This window comes from Caloenas nicobarica, chromosome 4 (genome assembly GCF_036013445.1).
Source record: "Caloenas nicobarica isolate bCalNic1 chromosome 4, bCalNic1.hap1, whole genome shotgun sequence".
Lineage (NCBI taxonomy): Eukaryota > Metazoa > Chordata > Aves > Columbiformes > Columbidae > Caloenas > Caloenas nicobarica.
In genome coordinates, this window is record NC_088248.1 from 19,048,031 (window position 1) to 19,062,392 (window position 14,362).

General features: G+C 40.2%; 1 protein-coding gene across 1 annotated transcript in view; it reads right to left on the reverse strand.

Annotated features, from left to right (window-relative positions):
* Positions 1-271: 271 nt before the first annotated feature.
* Positions 272-14,362, reverse strand: part of SLC7A11 (solute carrier family 7 member 11) — a 61,933-nt gene continuing 47,842 nt past the window's right edge. The window contains exons 7-12 of the mRNA XM_065633503.1: positions 12,415-12,538; positions 11,120-11,223; positions 10,541-10,637; positions 7,337-7,486; positions 5,443-5,620; positions 272-446 (exon numbers count right to left, since the gene is read on the reverse strand). Coding sequence (XP_065489575.1) covers positions 379-446; positions 5,443-5,620; positions 7,337-7,486; positions 10,541-10,637; positions 11,120-11,223; positions 12,415-12,538 — 721 coding nt within the window. The 3' untranslated portion in view covers positions 272-378. The remainder of the gene's footprint in view (positions 447-5,442; positions 5,621-7,336; positions 7,487-10,540; positions 10,638-11,119; positions 11,224-12,414; positions 12,539-14,362) is intronic.

A 14,362-nucleotide genomic window follows, 5' to 3' on the forward strand; every position in this document is an offset into this window, starting at 1 on the left:
TCGGGGACAGCAAGCAGGATACATTCTTCATAGTACACCTGACTATTACTCACACGTTGCTTAAATCTATTTTCAGTGACAATGTGACCAAAATCCTAGTTTGGTGAACCTATGGTTTGCTAAAATATGACACCATAACAAAAGAAATAGTGATGAGTTCTCTCAGAGCATAAGTTCTTGCTTTCTACATATAAACCAACCACATTAAAAAAGATTTTGCAACATCATAAAATACAGTTCTGGTAACTGACTTGCTCAGTATCCATCTCAACTGTGTCTTGTTTTTCCAGTTTGCAGAGCATTAGGTGATGGAAGAAATCTCCCTATTCTCTTCCTCAGGTTGAAAAGAAACACCAAGCTAAAAGCTGTACATGAAGATCATGATTTCTGGTCTTCCTCTGGTGGGATGACTTCCAAGAGGATTTGCAATATTTCAGTTACTCTGTCTGCAAAGATAAAAAACATACACATGGGAAATTTGAGGGTGAGTGGAGGAGAAGGCAGAAGCAGGCAGGAAAATTATCTTAGCTGCAATACAGCCTGCCTGCACATACAGTTCACAGTGGTCATTTATACCGGGTGCATATATAATTTAAATGTCTGGCTCTTTTTTTTTTTCTTTTTAACTATGTTTTCTTTGCCTCTGACCCAAAGAGATGCATATACAATAATAACAGAAGGGTATGTAGTTATGAAGTTGTTGAATAAAGGTCTGCATGTATTTAGAGGCTATCTTTAAACATGAGTAATCTGTATAACTGCTTAGTTTTAACAAAGTTGCAATATTGAAATCAATCTGAGAGAGTTCAAAAAAGTTAATTCAGCTGTGCCAAGATCTGCCTAAGCAAAATAAGAAAAAAAAAAATCAAAGGAAACAATGATTATAAAGCTTCATAGGTCTAAGAAGTTCACACATCCAAAGTAACATCATGGTGTCTTCTTGTCACTCTGGACATTTCTTTCTTTCTTTCTGATGTTTTTGCTGGTTTTCTTTTTAAGGTACTGATTAATAAATGACCCAGTCAATTCACATATAGAATAGTAAAAGAGCATTCTCTAACCACTCCTTTTTCTTGCCACCTTTTTTTTTTTTTTGTAACCTATTTTAAAGAAGCAGGAGTTGCAACAGAAAGTTCTGATTTTCCTTGTCTAGCACTACGTGTCAGCATCTACACCAGTGTAAAGCTGGAAGGGTAAAACGTGCAACTCACGGAACATATGAACCGAAACTTCTTTCCTGCTCTCCTGTCTAAGGCAGACCCTGCCATCTTTTGCTCTTCTCTCTGGAGGTCACCAGTTCAGTGCAAAGCCAGGTTGCCCTTAAACTGCAAACTGATGGGGTCAGAGAGGCTGAGAGGCATCAGGGACCACGTTTCCCTCCCTTGCTTGCAGCGGGGACTTCAGAGCTGGGCTGAGCACAGCCAGGGTGAAGGGCAGTAGGAAAGTCAGCAGCAGAAAGCCAGCGGGAGCTCGCCCCTGCCGTCCCACCCCTTCCAGGTTTGAGGCTGAGCAAAGGAAGAAGAAGAAAAACAGACTTTCTGTCAAGCTGAGCTATGGTGTAGCGACTCTTGGAAAAGGGCATGGCAGCAGAGGGAAAGCCTGGGCCTCTCAAGAGCTGGCTGTGATTTTAAAATTCAGTTTGACTAACTGGATTGAGCCACCTGCAGCAAGACCTGGCCCTCGCTGCGGCAGGAGGTGGCTGCCACTCCTGCGTTTCCTTGCAGTAGTTTTGCTCTGTGCTGGGATGAAGCCATGCAGGAGCCATCAAACAAGCTGGGGGGCTGGAGTGCTTGCTTGTTTTTTTAATTGCAATATACACAGGATAAGGCAGGGAAGGGAGTATCTTCCCTCCCTGAAATGTTCCAATCTGGCTTCAGTCAGTATGTCTATATTATCTGCTTTGAGCAGTAAGTACCTGGAGTTACAGGACCAGGTTCATATTTGTAACAAGACAAGACACCATGACAATAAAGACAACTTCCCCTCCATCCCCAAAACCCTGATTTTCCCTTTCAAGAGGAGAATTCTCTGTGAATATGTCCCAGGAGACAACCTTTGTAAAAACCCCAGATATGGTATCTTTATAGACACCACCACATAAAGCTTGGGTGAGAAAATAAAACGGTAATTTACTACATATGTATAACACTGGGTGTTAAATCTGTGGCAGCAAAATGCTGAAATGATTTCCTGCAGATCCCAAAAATCACAAACTCGACAAAGACAATCAGACTGAGCATATAACACTATGTCCTGAGTGTGCAAGTATCATCCTCTGGTGTTTGTAAATAACCCTGAAAGAGACATTTTGTATTTATAAACAGATCTCTTTTCCAGCATGGGCTCAGACTATGAAGAAAGCAGGATTCAACTTTTAAGCTCCTCACAATTCAATCCACTGTAAAGAAACAGATGTTTTAAATATGAGTCTAAGGTTGGGTTTTCATCTGAGAAAGACCAAATAGAAGCATTCTTGTGCTGGTGCCGCATCCTTTTACACACTGATCTGCTTCATAGGATTTGCTAGGCTTGACTTTTTTCATTTTCACATTAGTTCTACAGAAAGCAAGAAAGCGGAGGTCAAATGAAGCCTGCACCAGCTGAAAATTATTTTTCCCAGCACATCTGGTGCTACAGCAAAATTTCTTTGGAAGAGGAGAGAACAAAATGTGATTCTCACTACAAAAGACCACCCAGACCCTTATTAACCCCCAAATCTATGAAGTTACCTTTTGTTCAATACAGCCATTTGGTAAGGAGAATGGGCAACGTAAATGCCATTAAGGATAGTCAAAATGTACAGAACAAAGACATCCAGGCTTTCTTGGGCAAACCATTCAAGGGCTCTGCTACTGTAAGGAGCCTGAAACCCCTTTCATAACTGTTACTCATCTTTAGGCTGGATCTTTTATCCCACTACTCATTCTAGCTGTTTAACATCCCTCTCCTCTGATCGTTACAAAACCTATTCTGAGTATCCAGCCTAATCTTACGTGGGCCTGGTCTGTATCCATGTGTTTTTGCACCAGCACTGTCCTTTACTTAAGTAGTACATGTTCCACATAGAGTTTACAAGCAGCAGTCATCTCTCATCTCCGAAGCATGGCTGAGTAGCTGAGCAAGTCAAGTTCCCCAATAAGGTGACTTTGCAAATGGGTAAAGAGAGTCTCACATGGCTCTGTTCCTGCACTGAGCTACGCAGATGAAGCAGCCTGGGAACAGACTTGTTTGCATGATGCTGTGTTCAGCCTAATAGGCTTTGACTCCCTGTGTGGTACTACACAAAGTGTTTTGTTGAAATCTAAGTAGATTAGATCTACCACATTCTCCTTTGTCTAAAAAAATCAGTTATCTTCTCAAAGAAAGTTACCCAGTTAATCTGGCGAAAAACTACCTCTGGTAAATCACAATTATTGTTTCAAGGTTAGAATATCAAGCTTGCAGCTGCCCAATGACTTGACTTTTCTATGTCTCACAGAGGTACCTTAAGTGAATTTATCCTCATTCAATGCCTTTCAAAAATGCTCTGTCTATACAGCAGAGCTCCCTTAACACTCACAAAATAATGCCAGTTTAATGACTCCACGCAGAAGGTTTATTGCTTCTTCTGAGGTAAAAAAAAAATTTACTTTTTCATTTAACAAGTAAATCTCCACTCTGCTCCACCTCAAAACTGTCAACATCAGTTTTCTGTCATTACCGTTGTTATTTTGGGAATAATAATTGCAAAGCAGGCAGCTGTTTCACCCACTGACTGGCATCCACTGCTTTTCCCTCCAAACCAGTACACTGTATCCATCCGTTTGTATTACACAGGCACCAGGCCTTCTTTCTAGGAGGAGAATTTTATGTTATCTGAAAAGCTAGAAGATGCACCTTCGTTGTCACAGCTGGCAGAAAAAGCTTGACATCTACCCAGTCTACCTTAAAAAGAATATTTTTTTCTCTCATCCAAGTAACGTAGTTCAACACTGGCATCCTGTGGCCACAGATTCAAGTAACTGTATTCCAAAACCTCTGAGACTTCACAGAAAATGCCAAAAATCTCCTGGGTTTGATAAGGGAAAATACCCTACTCCCTAAATGTCAAGGCTGAGAAATTATAAACAGACAAAACCCAACTATTTAATAGAATGTCTTTTTGCATACAACTGTTTTCATTTGCACTGGAGCTTTCTACCCATTCCCAGGACATTGCAAGTAATTTATAACTTTATGGAAACAAAATTAAGAAGACCAGAGTGTGCTAGTCTTAAACTAATATCTTTTCCTTAAATACTTTCTGCACTATTGTCTATGGACTTTCCAGCATAATTGAGAGGCAAATTCACAGATCCTACCACAGATAGGGTATAACTATATAACCTATATTTACATATATATAGAAAATACATATAAAAGGTATTGTATAATATATATAGAAAAGCTCATTCTTTTGTGAGCAGCTAATTTTAAATCATCCCTTAAGACTGAAACACAGAAGACAATATGCATTTTTAATTCAGCACCTATACAAATATACTATTTTTAGTTTAAAACTTTAATGATTTGAGTTTTTCTTTTGAATTTTTTTCATTTTTTTAATAAATTATCCATCATTCCTCAAATATTTTGCCTATAATCTTGTTTCAGGTTTTTAAAATTACCTCAATTTTGGAAAATTCCTATCATAATGAGTAATGAAAAAAGAGTAGAACAGGGAGCTGTAATAAGTGATACTGACTTCTTTCTAACTGAAGTGCTCCACATACCACTTCTCCAACACATCAGAACTTTCACAAATGCTTTCAAAAACTTTCAGAAATGGTATAAAAATTATTCTTGGTGTGTTTCGGGCATGAAATACTACAGCCATGTCCCTCCGAGTAGTTTTTCACGAAGCATAGGAATAATTTCCACCGAGGTGTGTCAGACACAGTGTATTTTGCTCTCATTTGGTTGGGAGCCACCACTGAGGACAACATCCCCACACCAAGCCTGCCTGAGCTGTCCCATTCCAAATACTCCTCAGTGGTCCACAGGTGCCTCATCTCAGCAGGGCACATCAAGCCCATCCTGTCATCACAACTGCGATGTTCAAGTTTCCCAACTAATTCTCCTAGGAGCAAAATGCTTTCTCTACCAGCATAGATCAACAGCCAGGGGAGGGAGATGGGAGATTCAAAAGGAATTAGGTGTTTGTAGGGGAGGGAGGGGAGAATGAGGCAGTGGGGACAGGCATCTGGTCATTCAAAGTCAATCATTTTAGCTGTAAATGTATCTTGTTAGTTAGCAGACATTGATTGTAACTGGCAGCACAATGCAATCACATGTGCCGAAAAGAAACTTGCATTGTCATCCCCAAATCAGAGCAGCTGAGAGGATTGATTGGGAGCACAACACAGGGAGCCCTGAGAAATTCCCGGAGTCAGCACAAAGGAGAGGAATCCCATGGGGACTTACCTAGGAGTCTTCTGAACCACTTTGGCTTCTTGTCCCATACAATAAAGAGGTAGTAGGCAGGAACTCCAGTCAGGGTTATTGCAAATCCAATCCCTGTATTCACTGGATCAGAGTAAAGTGACAGTGCAACCATGAAGAGGCAGGTGAAGGAAAACAATGCTGGAATAAATAGAGGCACCTGAAACATAACCACACAGAGATCTGTTACTTTACACTGACCTTGTTATTGAATGACAATGGCACTTAATGTTCCATGAAACGTAAATTGGATAAAAGCCAGCAGTACAGAATAGTTCTGGAGAAGTAAGGCTATCTACAACATGCACACAAAATGCCAGTGACCACGGAAACCAAGCTACACAGAGTGCTATACAGTAAGTACCACAGAAGTCTTTTAATTACACACTAAAACACTACAGTGTTTTACGTCTTTTAAACTCTAAGGGCTGTAAATACATTACATTACAAAAGCCCTTTCTCTAATCCTCTAGTAGATAAGTAAGCAGCACTAACTGTAGTATAGATTTCCTCTTTGATAATTACCTATTAGAAAACATTTTAAAACACAAGGAGCTCAAGTCACCTTTTAAAACTATTAAGAACATATTGATTTTCTTCCTAAGGTAAAAATCAAAATCTGGCAGGAAGAGAGCAAATTAAACACCAATTTGACCAGTGATAAAGATATCTGATAGCATTATGCAACTGATAGCCACTGAAAAGGCACTTTCTGACTGTATGACTGATAGGCTTATCAGCGTCATTGTTGAAAGTACAAAAAAATAACAATATCAAATTAATTTCCTCATTTTCAAGAACACCACTACAATCACTATGTTAGCACCTCTCTGAGGGAAACACCTACAGCAATGGCTTGTGAGACATTTGGTGTAACAGAGAATTGGAGAATTCCTTGGGGATTATTCTCTTCCTTTCATGCCTTGAAGCAATACTGTTCCTCTTTTGTGCACTGTTGAAGCTTTTTTTTTTCCCATAAAATAAAAATTGATTGTGCTGTTAATCATCTTATTTACAGACATACCTACAAGAATGCAACAGCACACAGTCTTAGTTTTTCATAAAATAGGCTTCTTGGCAATATATAAATAGGGATAGATGACTCCATTTTTTTTCCATGGTGGATGTTATATTTCTGGACAAACTATGGGACAACTTACTTTGTAAGATGTTACTTAAAATAAGCAAAAAGAGTGGCAGAACCAAGGCCAAAACAGCTACTGTTCAATGGGCCAGACTATCAGCATTTTCTTTCTGGGTTCAAAATAACTGCCTCTGCAGATCAATTGCAAGTCCTAAATATCACAATAATAGCAGTGGTAACTTATTTGCACAACAAATTGGCATATTCTGTATTTGATAGGCAATGAAATAAATGTTTAATATTAATGCTTATGCCTGATATGAATTCTGGTGGTAAAATTAATAAGGTCTTTATCAAAGTAGACATTAAATAGAGGACTGGCTGAAAATTAGGTTGGCACACATAACCCTGATATTTACAGTTTGAAGCCCATGCAGCTACATAGGAGTAGAGGTGTTTTCACACAGCTTGCACCACACTGCCTCAACGTGACAGACACGCAAAACTGAGCAAACATTTTCGCTCTGGCACAGCAGCTTCAGGCGCTGTCCCACAGGCACCAGGGAATAGACAAGAATTGTCTTTTAGAAGATGCAACAGCTGGGGTGGCTCTGGGGAGCTTGCAGGAAAACACAAGGAGAGCCTTCAGTGCAAAATACTATTTTCCATTAACTCCATTTTTCTCAAAAAAGAGCTTAGCTTTGTACATCAGAAAATGTTCCTTTACTGTCTGAGTACACAATAGGTACAATGGAGAAGGATTCATGTAAAACAGGAGAAAGCAGAGGTTACCTTGAACGGACGAGGCATATCAGGACGTTTATATCTGAGATAAATCAACCCAGCAACTGCCAGTCCAATAAAAAGCCACCTGGCAAAACTGAGGAAATTTAGGAGGCTGTAGAGATCCCCGTTGAATAACATTATCATTGTGAGAGGATGCTGTAATAGAAATTCAGAGTGTAAGAGGGATTTAGTGGATTGATCTCTATTATTTTACAGCAGCGATGCCAAATCTTTCCACGGGGACAAGTGGCACAGCCTTTTGCAGGGACACCTGAGGGCCACAGACTTCAGGCCTGACTTTGTCATGCAAGCAGGTGTATGATCTATACCTAGCTGTCTTCTGAGGTCATGTTCGATTAATATATGTCTGTGCTGGATGGCCATATGTGATCCGTACATATCTGTCCCCTGTGACTCAGATAAACACACAGGGATGCAGCTCATGGCATTACCAAAATGCCTGAGCATCCTGGGCACCATTCTCATGGGACCTGACAAATATGTTAACCCAACCCAGTTTTACTCACTCATCATTGATGCAAATGACAAGAGCAGCTAAATTTTGGACACATCTAGTCATATGACAGTAAAAATTTCCAGGCGTCTCGTGGAAGAAGAAAAAGTCTTACAGGCTGCAAGAGGGGAACTTAACAAAGAAGGCACGGTCGGGGTTAGCTGCACACCATGGGATGCCAGCTGGGCACTCTGGCTTATATTTGCGGTGTGCTTTTCAGGCTTGCAGGGTTTAGACTCACTGCACATTGGAAATGCAAACATTTCTAAGCAGAGAGAAACATTTAGCTGTCAGTCAGGTGGCTACTGAACAGCAAGAAGGAGGGGGGACACTAGAATAAATAGATTTCCTGATTAAAAAGGTGTTCCGAGACACAAGGTTTCTGTGAGGCAGGAAAAAGCTTACGTATAAACTAGAGTGCTGAGCCTCAGGGTAGATGACTAGTGTAGGCTACAGGGATCTGTTTCAGAGTAATCTCTGGATAAAACCACAATATTAGTAGCTTGGATCAACTATGCAGGGTGGTTTGCACTTCCCATATGAGGCACCTTAGGCCCACAGTGACACAGTCCTTGCTTTTGGGGATGAAGGAATGAGCCAACTCCACTGTAGCTCTTACTGCTCACCAAGAGGGAAGATCCCAGCAGTGACAGCCTCCAGCCTCTCTAGGTTCATAATGAGGCAACAGGTGAAGTCACTTGCAGACGTGGTAAAACACTGGGCTAAATCTTAATGTATGGAAAAATAACTTGTACTAGTTACCTAGACTTGCATTCTCTGTGTTGTTTTTTGGTGATTTTGTTTGTTTGGTTGGTTCTGGGTTTTTTGTTGGTGGTGTTTTGTTTTGTTTTGTTTTGTTTTTTTCTTAAAAAACAAACAAACGAACAGTGAAGACAGCATGGATTTGGACAAGAAAGATCAATATTTCAAATATGGATCTCTGGCTTCCAGTCTCTAATGACTTATACAGTGCATGTTTTTTTACACAAAGATATTAAGCAAACTCTTTCTCTGTAAAGGTCAAAGGAAATTTTACCACTGAATTATACTGGGCAAAATTTTGTCTAGATAGACTTGCCCCCTAAAAGTTTAAAATCTTAGTTGTAAGCATGATAATACAAGAAAGGACCACAGACAGCGAAGGAGAGCTGTCAAGAAAAAAATGAAAACAGAGTTACAATCAGATTGTATGACTTCTCGGAGCTGCTGCACACAGGTTATCAAATATCAGGACATAAATACATAAACAGATTTCTTAATTCCTAAAAATCCAATTCTATTTAACAAGTCTTAGACACTGAACACGCTCATTTTTTTCAGTTTCTCCTCAAGACCTCTTTCCTTTCTACAGTGTGTAGACCTTGGCAAGAGAAATAAAATAGGAAAATGCTGAAATGCAGACTATTAATGCAGAATATATTCTGCAACTACTCCTCTAAGGCAAGAAAAAAAATTACTATCTGAAAGAAAACCATCTTCATACAAGAATCAGACTCTTTCAGAGAAAATCGATGCATTAGTGTGACAGGACAAGATGCAATACCAGAAGATGTCTTTCAGAAAAAATAATATTACTACATTCAGTGCATTTCATTCCACAGAAAACAGTCAATATTTTTACCCCAAAGGTATGACTACTTCAGCCCAAATAAAAAAAAAGAAGCAAAGTAAATGTTTGTATAAAATGAATTCCATTAAAACTTTTTACCATAACCACATTGCCTAATTTTCAAAATTTGAATGCCCCCAGTTGTATGTGCACATATAAATTCAACACTTCAGCTGGCACTTCAGAAGTGACTCATAGGCATCTATAGCAAAAACAGACTTAAATTCCAGTAGAAGCATCTGGTCTTACTAGTGTACACCCACAGATGAACACATCTTCTGCTGTGGTTGGAACACCCCACAGATGCAGAGGTCTGCCCGGATACATTGCAGTCACTGGTCCCAGAAGAGGGGCTGAACACCTGCGGTCGTGAAGACTGCAAGTTAAGTGGAAATCTCTTTGGGACTATGCAAATCAAGATTTGAGGTCTGCCTTTTGACATTTTGTCCTAACATTTTACCACACAAATTAGTCTGCAATGCAAAAATATGGCCAACATTTAGCTCTGCCACTATTTTACAAGTCAGTAATAGGATTTCTACTACAATACTGGTGGTTTTCCTTAGACGATTCACAGACTATTGCCCAGACACACGTTCTCTCATTTTTTAATCACTGCTACACTGCACTGCTGAGGGTTGCCCTTCCATTATCTTAGTGTATAATTGTTTGCATTTTTCACTATAAGGCGGTATAATGAGCCTTTAGGGTCCTCCCAGATGCTGGTGTTTAGCTGCACTTTCAGTTTAATGTATCCCTTTTTTGTTTGTTTGTTTAGCTGGAATTTGTTTCTCTGAAAGGCAACTAGCTCATCACTAGCGGGTCCTTAGAAATAAAGGGCACTAAGACATGAATTAGGTTGCAGCGTTAGGCAGTCAAGTGCTACCCGACAAGATATCATGAAGGAGATGATAGAACAAGAACAACTCCCAAACCTCGTTCCTTTCTTTACTGTCCTCTGCCCTGCCCAAAGCCCACGTACACATAAATAAATGAGACTCAAGCAGTGCTCAAATTCTGTTTGAATCCTCCAGAGCAAGCCTGTAATAAGAATTCTTGTGCAGGAACATTTGTTTGTATGATTTACCAAAACAATGACAGCTGGCAGAGGAGTGTGCTTGCGGACATGAATCATGGAGAGAATTTCCGGAAGGTGACCCTCGCGGGATGCAACGAAGAACATCCTGGTGGGAAATAAATGTGGACAGACTTTAAATGTGCTCATTACTGTGACTAGGCAAAGCATCTCATGAAAGTCACAGAGCACAGCAGCACTTCTTAGGCTTGTTTGAGGTATTCTGCACGAAAAGACAGCAGGAGAAGCCCATACGCAGAAATCAAAGTCATCTCTGAATGTGTCCCCTCCTTACTTTACACTGTGATCGGTGGTTTGATATTAGTCAATATTTTCTCTCAGATTTCCCCCCTTTACTTGAACAAAGCAGCTATTAATTAAGTGCTACATTCAGAGGGATCCATTTCCAGAATGAAGGGGTTTAATAACAGGATACTAAACCCAACAGGAAGAAAGTGAGAAAAAGCCCTACACCTGGTAAACATTATAGTAATTTTTCATTTCCTGCTAAAGGAATGAATCCTACTCTCCCTTCCCCCACTTCCTTAATTTCAGTGTATATCCCATGCCCTTCACCCCAGCAATGCTCACCTGGAGACTGCAAAAATGCCGCCATTCATCGATCCAAAGCAGGAGAGAGCAACAAATACTGGTACAGCTAAAGAAAAGTCTCCCATTAGTCGTTCGGCAAAGGTCTGTTAGAGGAGAGAGAAATACACAGAGATTTTTCATGAAACAGGAAAGCAACTTGACTCTATTAACAAATTATTAATAAATATTTTAAGTTTTATTTATACCCCTTTTCTGCATCCCTCATCGACAGCTGGGATGTGCATTTGTCACCTCTTATTTTGTGATACCAAAGCTACTGCAGACAAGGTCTCCCACCCATACTCCTGACTGCGCATGGAAGATCGCCAGTTGAGGCAATGCTGTGGAGGTGGGATTAGGCCCTGATTTATGTCAGTTTAGATCACTATGACTCCAAAAAGAACACTCAATCTGAATCGATCAAAGATCTGATCTGCATACTTCACATTCTTTTCTACAGCCTTCATTTTACTCAGTTGATGCTACCAAGAGGTACAGTCCATCAATTCACACTTTATCACTCTAGGTTACCAGAGGAGCCTTAATTGGAGTTTGGGGCACCACAAGAGACATACACAATTTTCTTGAGGTTTTCAAAATGTTCTTTTTCTAAATCTCCTACAAGCTACAGAATTTGGTCATTTTTTAAATGCCACATCAACGGAAATAACCATGGGCAGTGTCATGACTGGAAATCAAATGGAAATTTTTATTTCCTTACTGAGAGTCAGATATCATAAATATAAAAATCAGTGTCATCACCACTTCAGGAAGAACAATCAGAGTAGCATTTCCAAGGCAGGTTGCCTTGCACCTTGTTCCCAAAGAAACTCCAGTATTCACAGCAAACCCCATCCTAAGTATTTGGGATGCACGTTGTGCAGAGACAGCATTACTGCTTCCTGCTACAAAAAATAGTTCAGACCTCCCACTCCCACAGATATCTGTGTTATCTTCTTCCCAGGAGTTCAGGCTATAATTTAGCAAAAAATTTTTCAAGTATGTACTTGGCTATAAAATTTAAGTCCTATTGACTTTGTTATATCAGTTAAATAAATATGGTCTAACATTACATTATGAATGCTGTGAATGGCCTTAAGTGCAATCCCACTCATCAGTCAAAAATCAGACTAAGTTCACAAGGATGGTAATATGTTGTGTAAAAAAGGAGCCATAGAAAAGCATGATTGGATGTGTCCCCCCAATTTTTTCCCCTGGAAAAAAAAAAAAATGAATATATCAACAAACACAACTGCAGCAGGGATATAGCTTTGTATTTTTCTTCCATAACTTACCACTGCTACAGCTTTTGAAAGCAGCAATTCCCCAGCACTGATTGTAGTGAAATAAGCCACGTTTGTTAACACATAGCCAACTGTGACGATAATCATTGAAATGCATATTGCGAGGGGTATATTTCTGAAATACACAAGGTAGCTCATTATTTTGCAATCTGGTTGCTATTCCCTGAACATGAAACAAATAACATGAGAAGGAGCCACTAATGATGGTGACTGCACATTTGGTGATCCCGAAATATCACAATTAGAAACTACCACTAAAAATAACACATCTAAACGAAACCATCTCAACAAAGCAAATAGGTTTATAATGAAGAGATGAGAAACCATTCTGAGGGAGGAATCCTTTGTGGATGCCAAGAGGTTGTGGTCCCCATGCTTCGCACATAAGAAGTAAGGCCCATTTGAGCTGCCTGTCCATATTGACTTTCAAGCTGAGCCCAACAGGAGTGCAGTAGCTATCAGCAGTGCTTGAACCAGCAATAAGGCAGATGACAGATACTGGTGATGCAGCTCTGCCTATCAGGAGAGCAATCACAGTGGTGTCTCCAACATACCTCCTGGCACTCAATGACTTCCCACCTGGAGGTGGTTCAACACCTTCCCCTGGGTGCCAAAATGTCTAAAATATGAAATTCTGCTCTTTCATCCCCTGTGCAATTCTTCCCTCGCACACCTCACTATACCCCAATTCTCTCTCCCACTATTCATGGATACATAAAGGCAGAATATGACACAGAAGAACAGCACAAATTCATAGTGCTAGCACAGCACAAATACTATTGAACAGCACAAAAGTCCTGACATCTTAGCTAAAAGACAGAACAACATACAAATAAATAATAATGCTGAACTTTTATATAGCATGTCCTCCCAGTTGGTAAAGCAGAAAAGCAAAATTATTTCTATTTTAAAGAAGAGGAATAGAGGCACAGTGAATTTGTCTGAAGCCACACTGCAGGCAAATGTTCAAGACAGAAACCAAAACCATATGCTTAAGTGTTACGCTACTCTCTTCCCAGTTCATATCCTTGCTTGATATCATTGATGTCTGCATCAAACCAAGAAGAGACTCAGATCTGAAACTATTGCTTGGTCCTTTAATTCTGAGGCTGAGAGTTGCAGTGGGAAAGACACGGTATGTGCACACCCTCTGAGGAGAGGAGCTGCTGCTTCACAGGCAGTTCTCTCCAGCTATCTGTATTAAGATTGCTTTTGAAGAGATGTGAAGGGTGCTATATTTAGAGATCTTTGTTGTGAAGGTCATCCCCTCAGGTGGGAGAAGAGAGACAGATTGAGGAATTCAGGTGTCCCAGAAGAGACTATGACCACAGTTCTCAAAGGACAGGGTGTTTTGAAAACCAACTCAAAGATACATTCTTTTCTGTTTGGGTTGTTTTGGGTTTGGGTTGTTGTTGTTGTTGGTTTTGTTTGCTGGTTTCGTTTTGTGGGGTTTTTTGTTTGGTTCATTGGTTGGTTTTGTGTTTTGTTGTGGTTTTCGTTTTGTTTTTTCCTCAAAGAAACACAGCTGGGTCAGAACTTAAGGATCCTCTTCACTACAGGTGTTTATTTCTCAAAGAAATCCTTTTCATTGGAATCACAGAATAGTTAGGGTTGGAGGGGACCTCTGGAGATCATCCAGTCCAACCCACCTGCTAAAGCAGGTTCACCTAGAGTAGATCGCACAGGAATGTGTCCAGGCGGGTCTTGAACATCTCCAGTGAAGGAAAATCCACAGACTCTCTGGGCAGCCTGTACCAGTGCTCTGTCACCCTCAAAGTGAAGAAGTTTTTCTTCATATTCAGGTGGAACCTCCTACGCTTTAGTCTGTGCCCGTTGCCCCTCATCCTATTGTTGGGCACCTCTGAAAGGAATGCCTGTATTGAGCTGAAAAGAAGCTCTAAACCAAGACTAAATACATTAAAAAAGCAGGATAGTATCA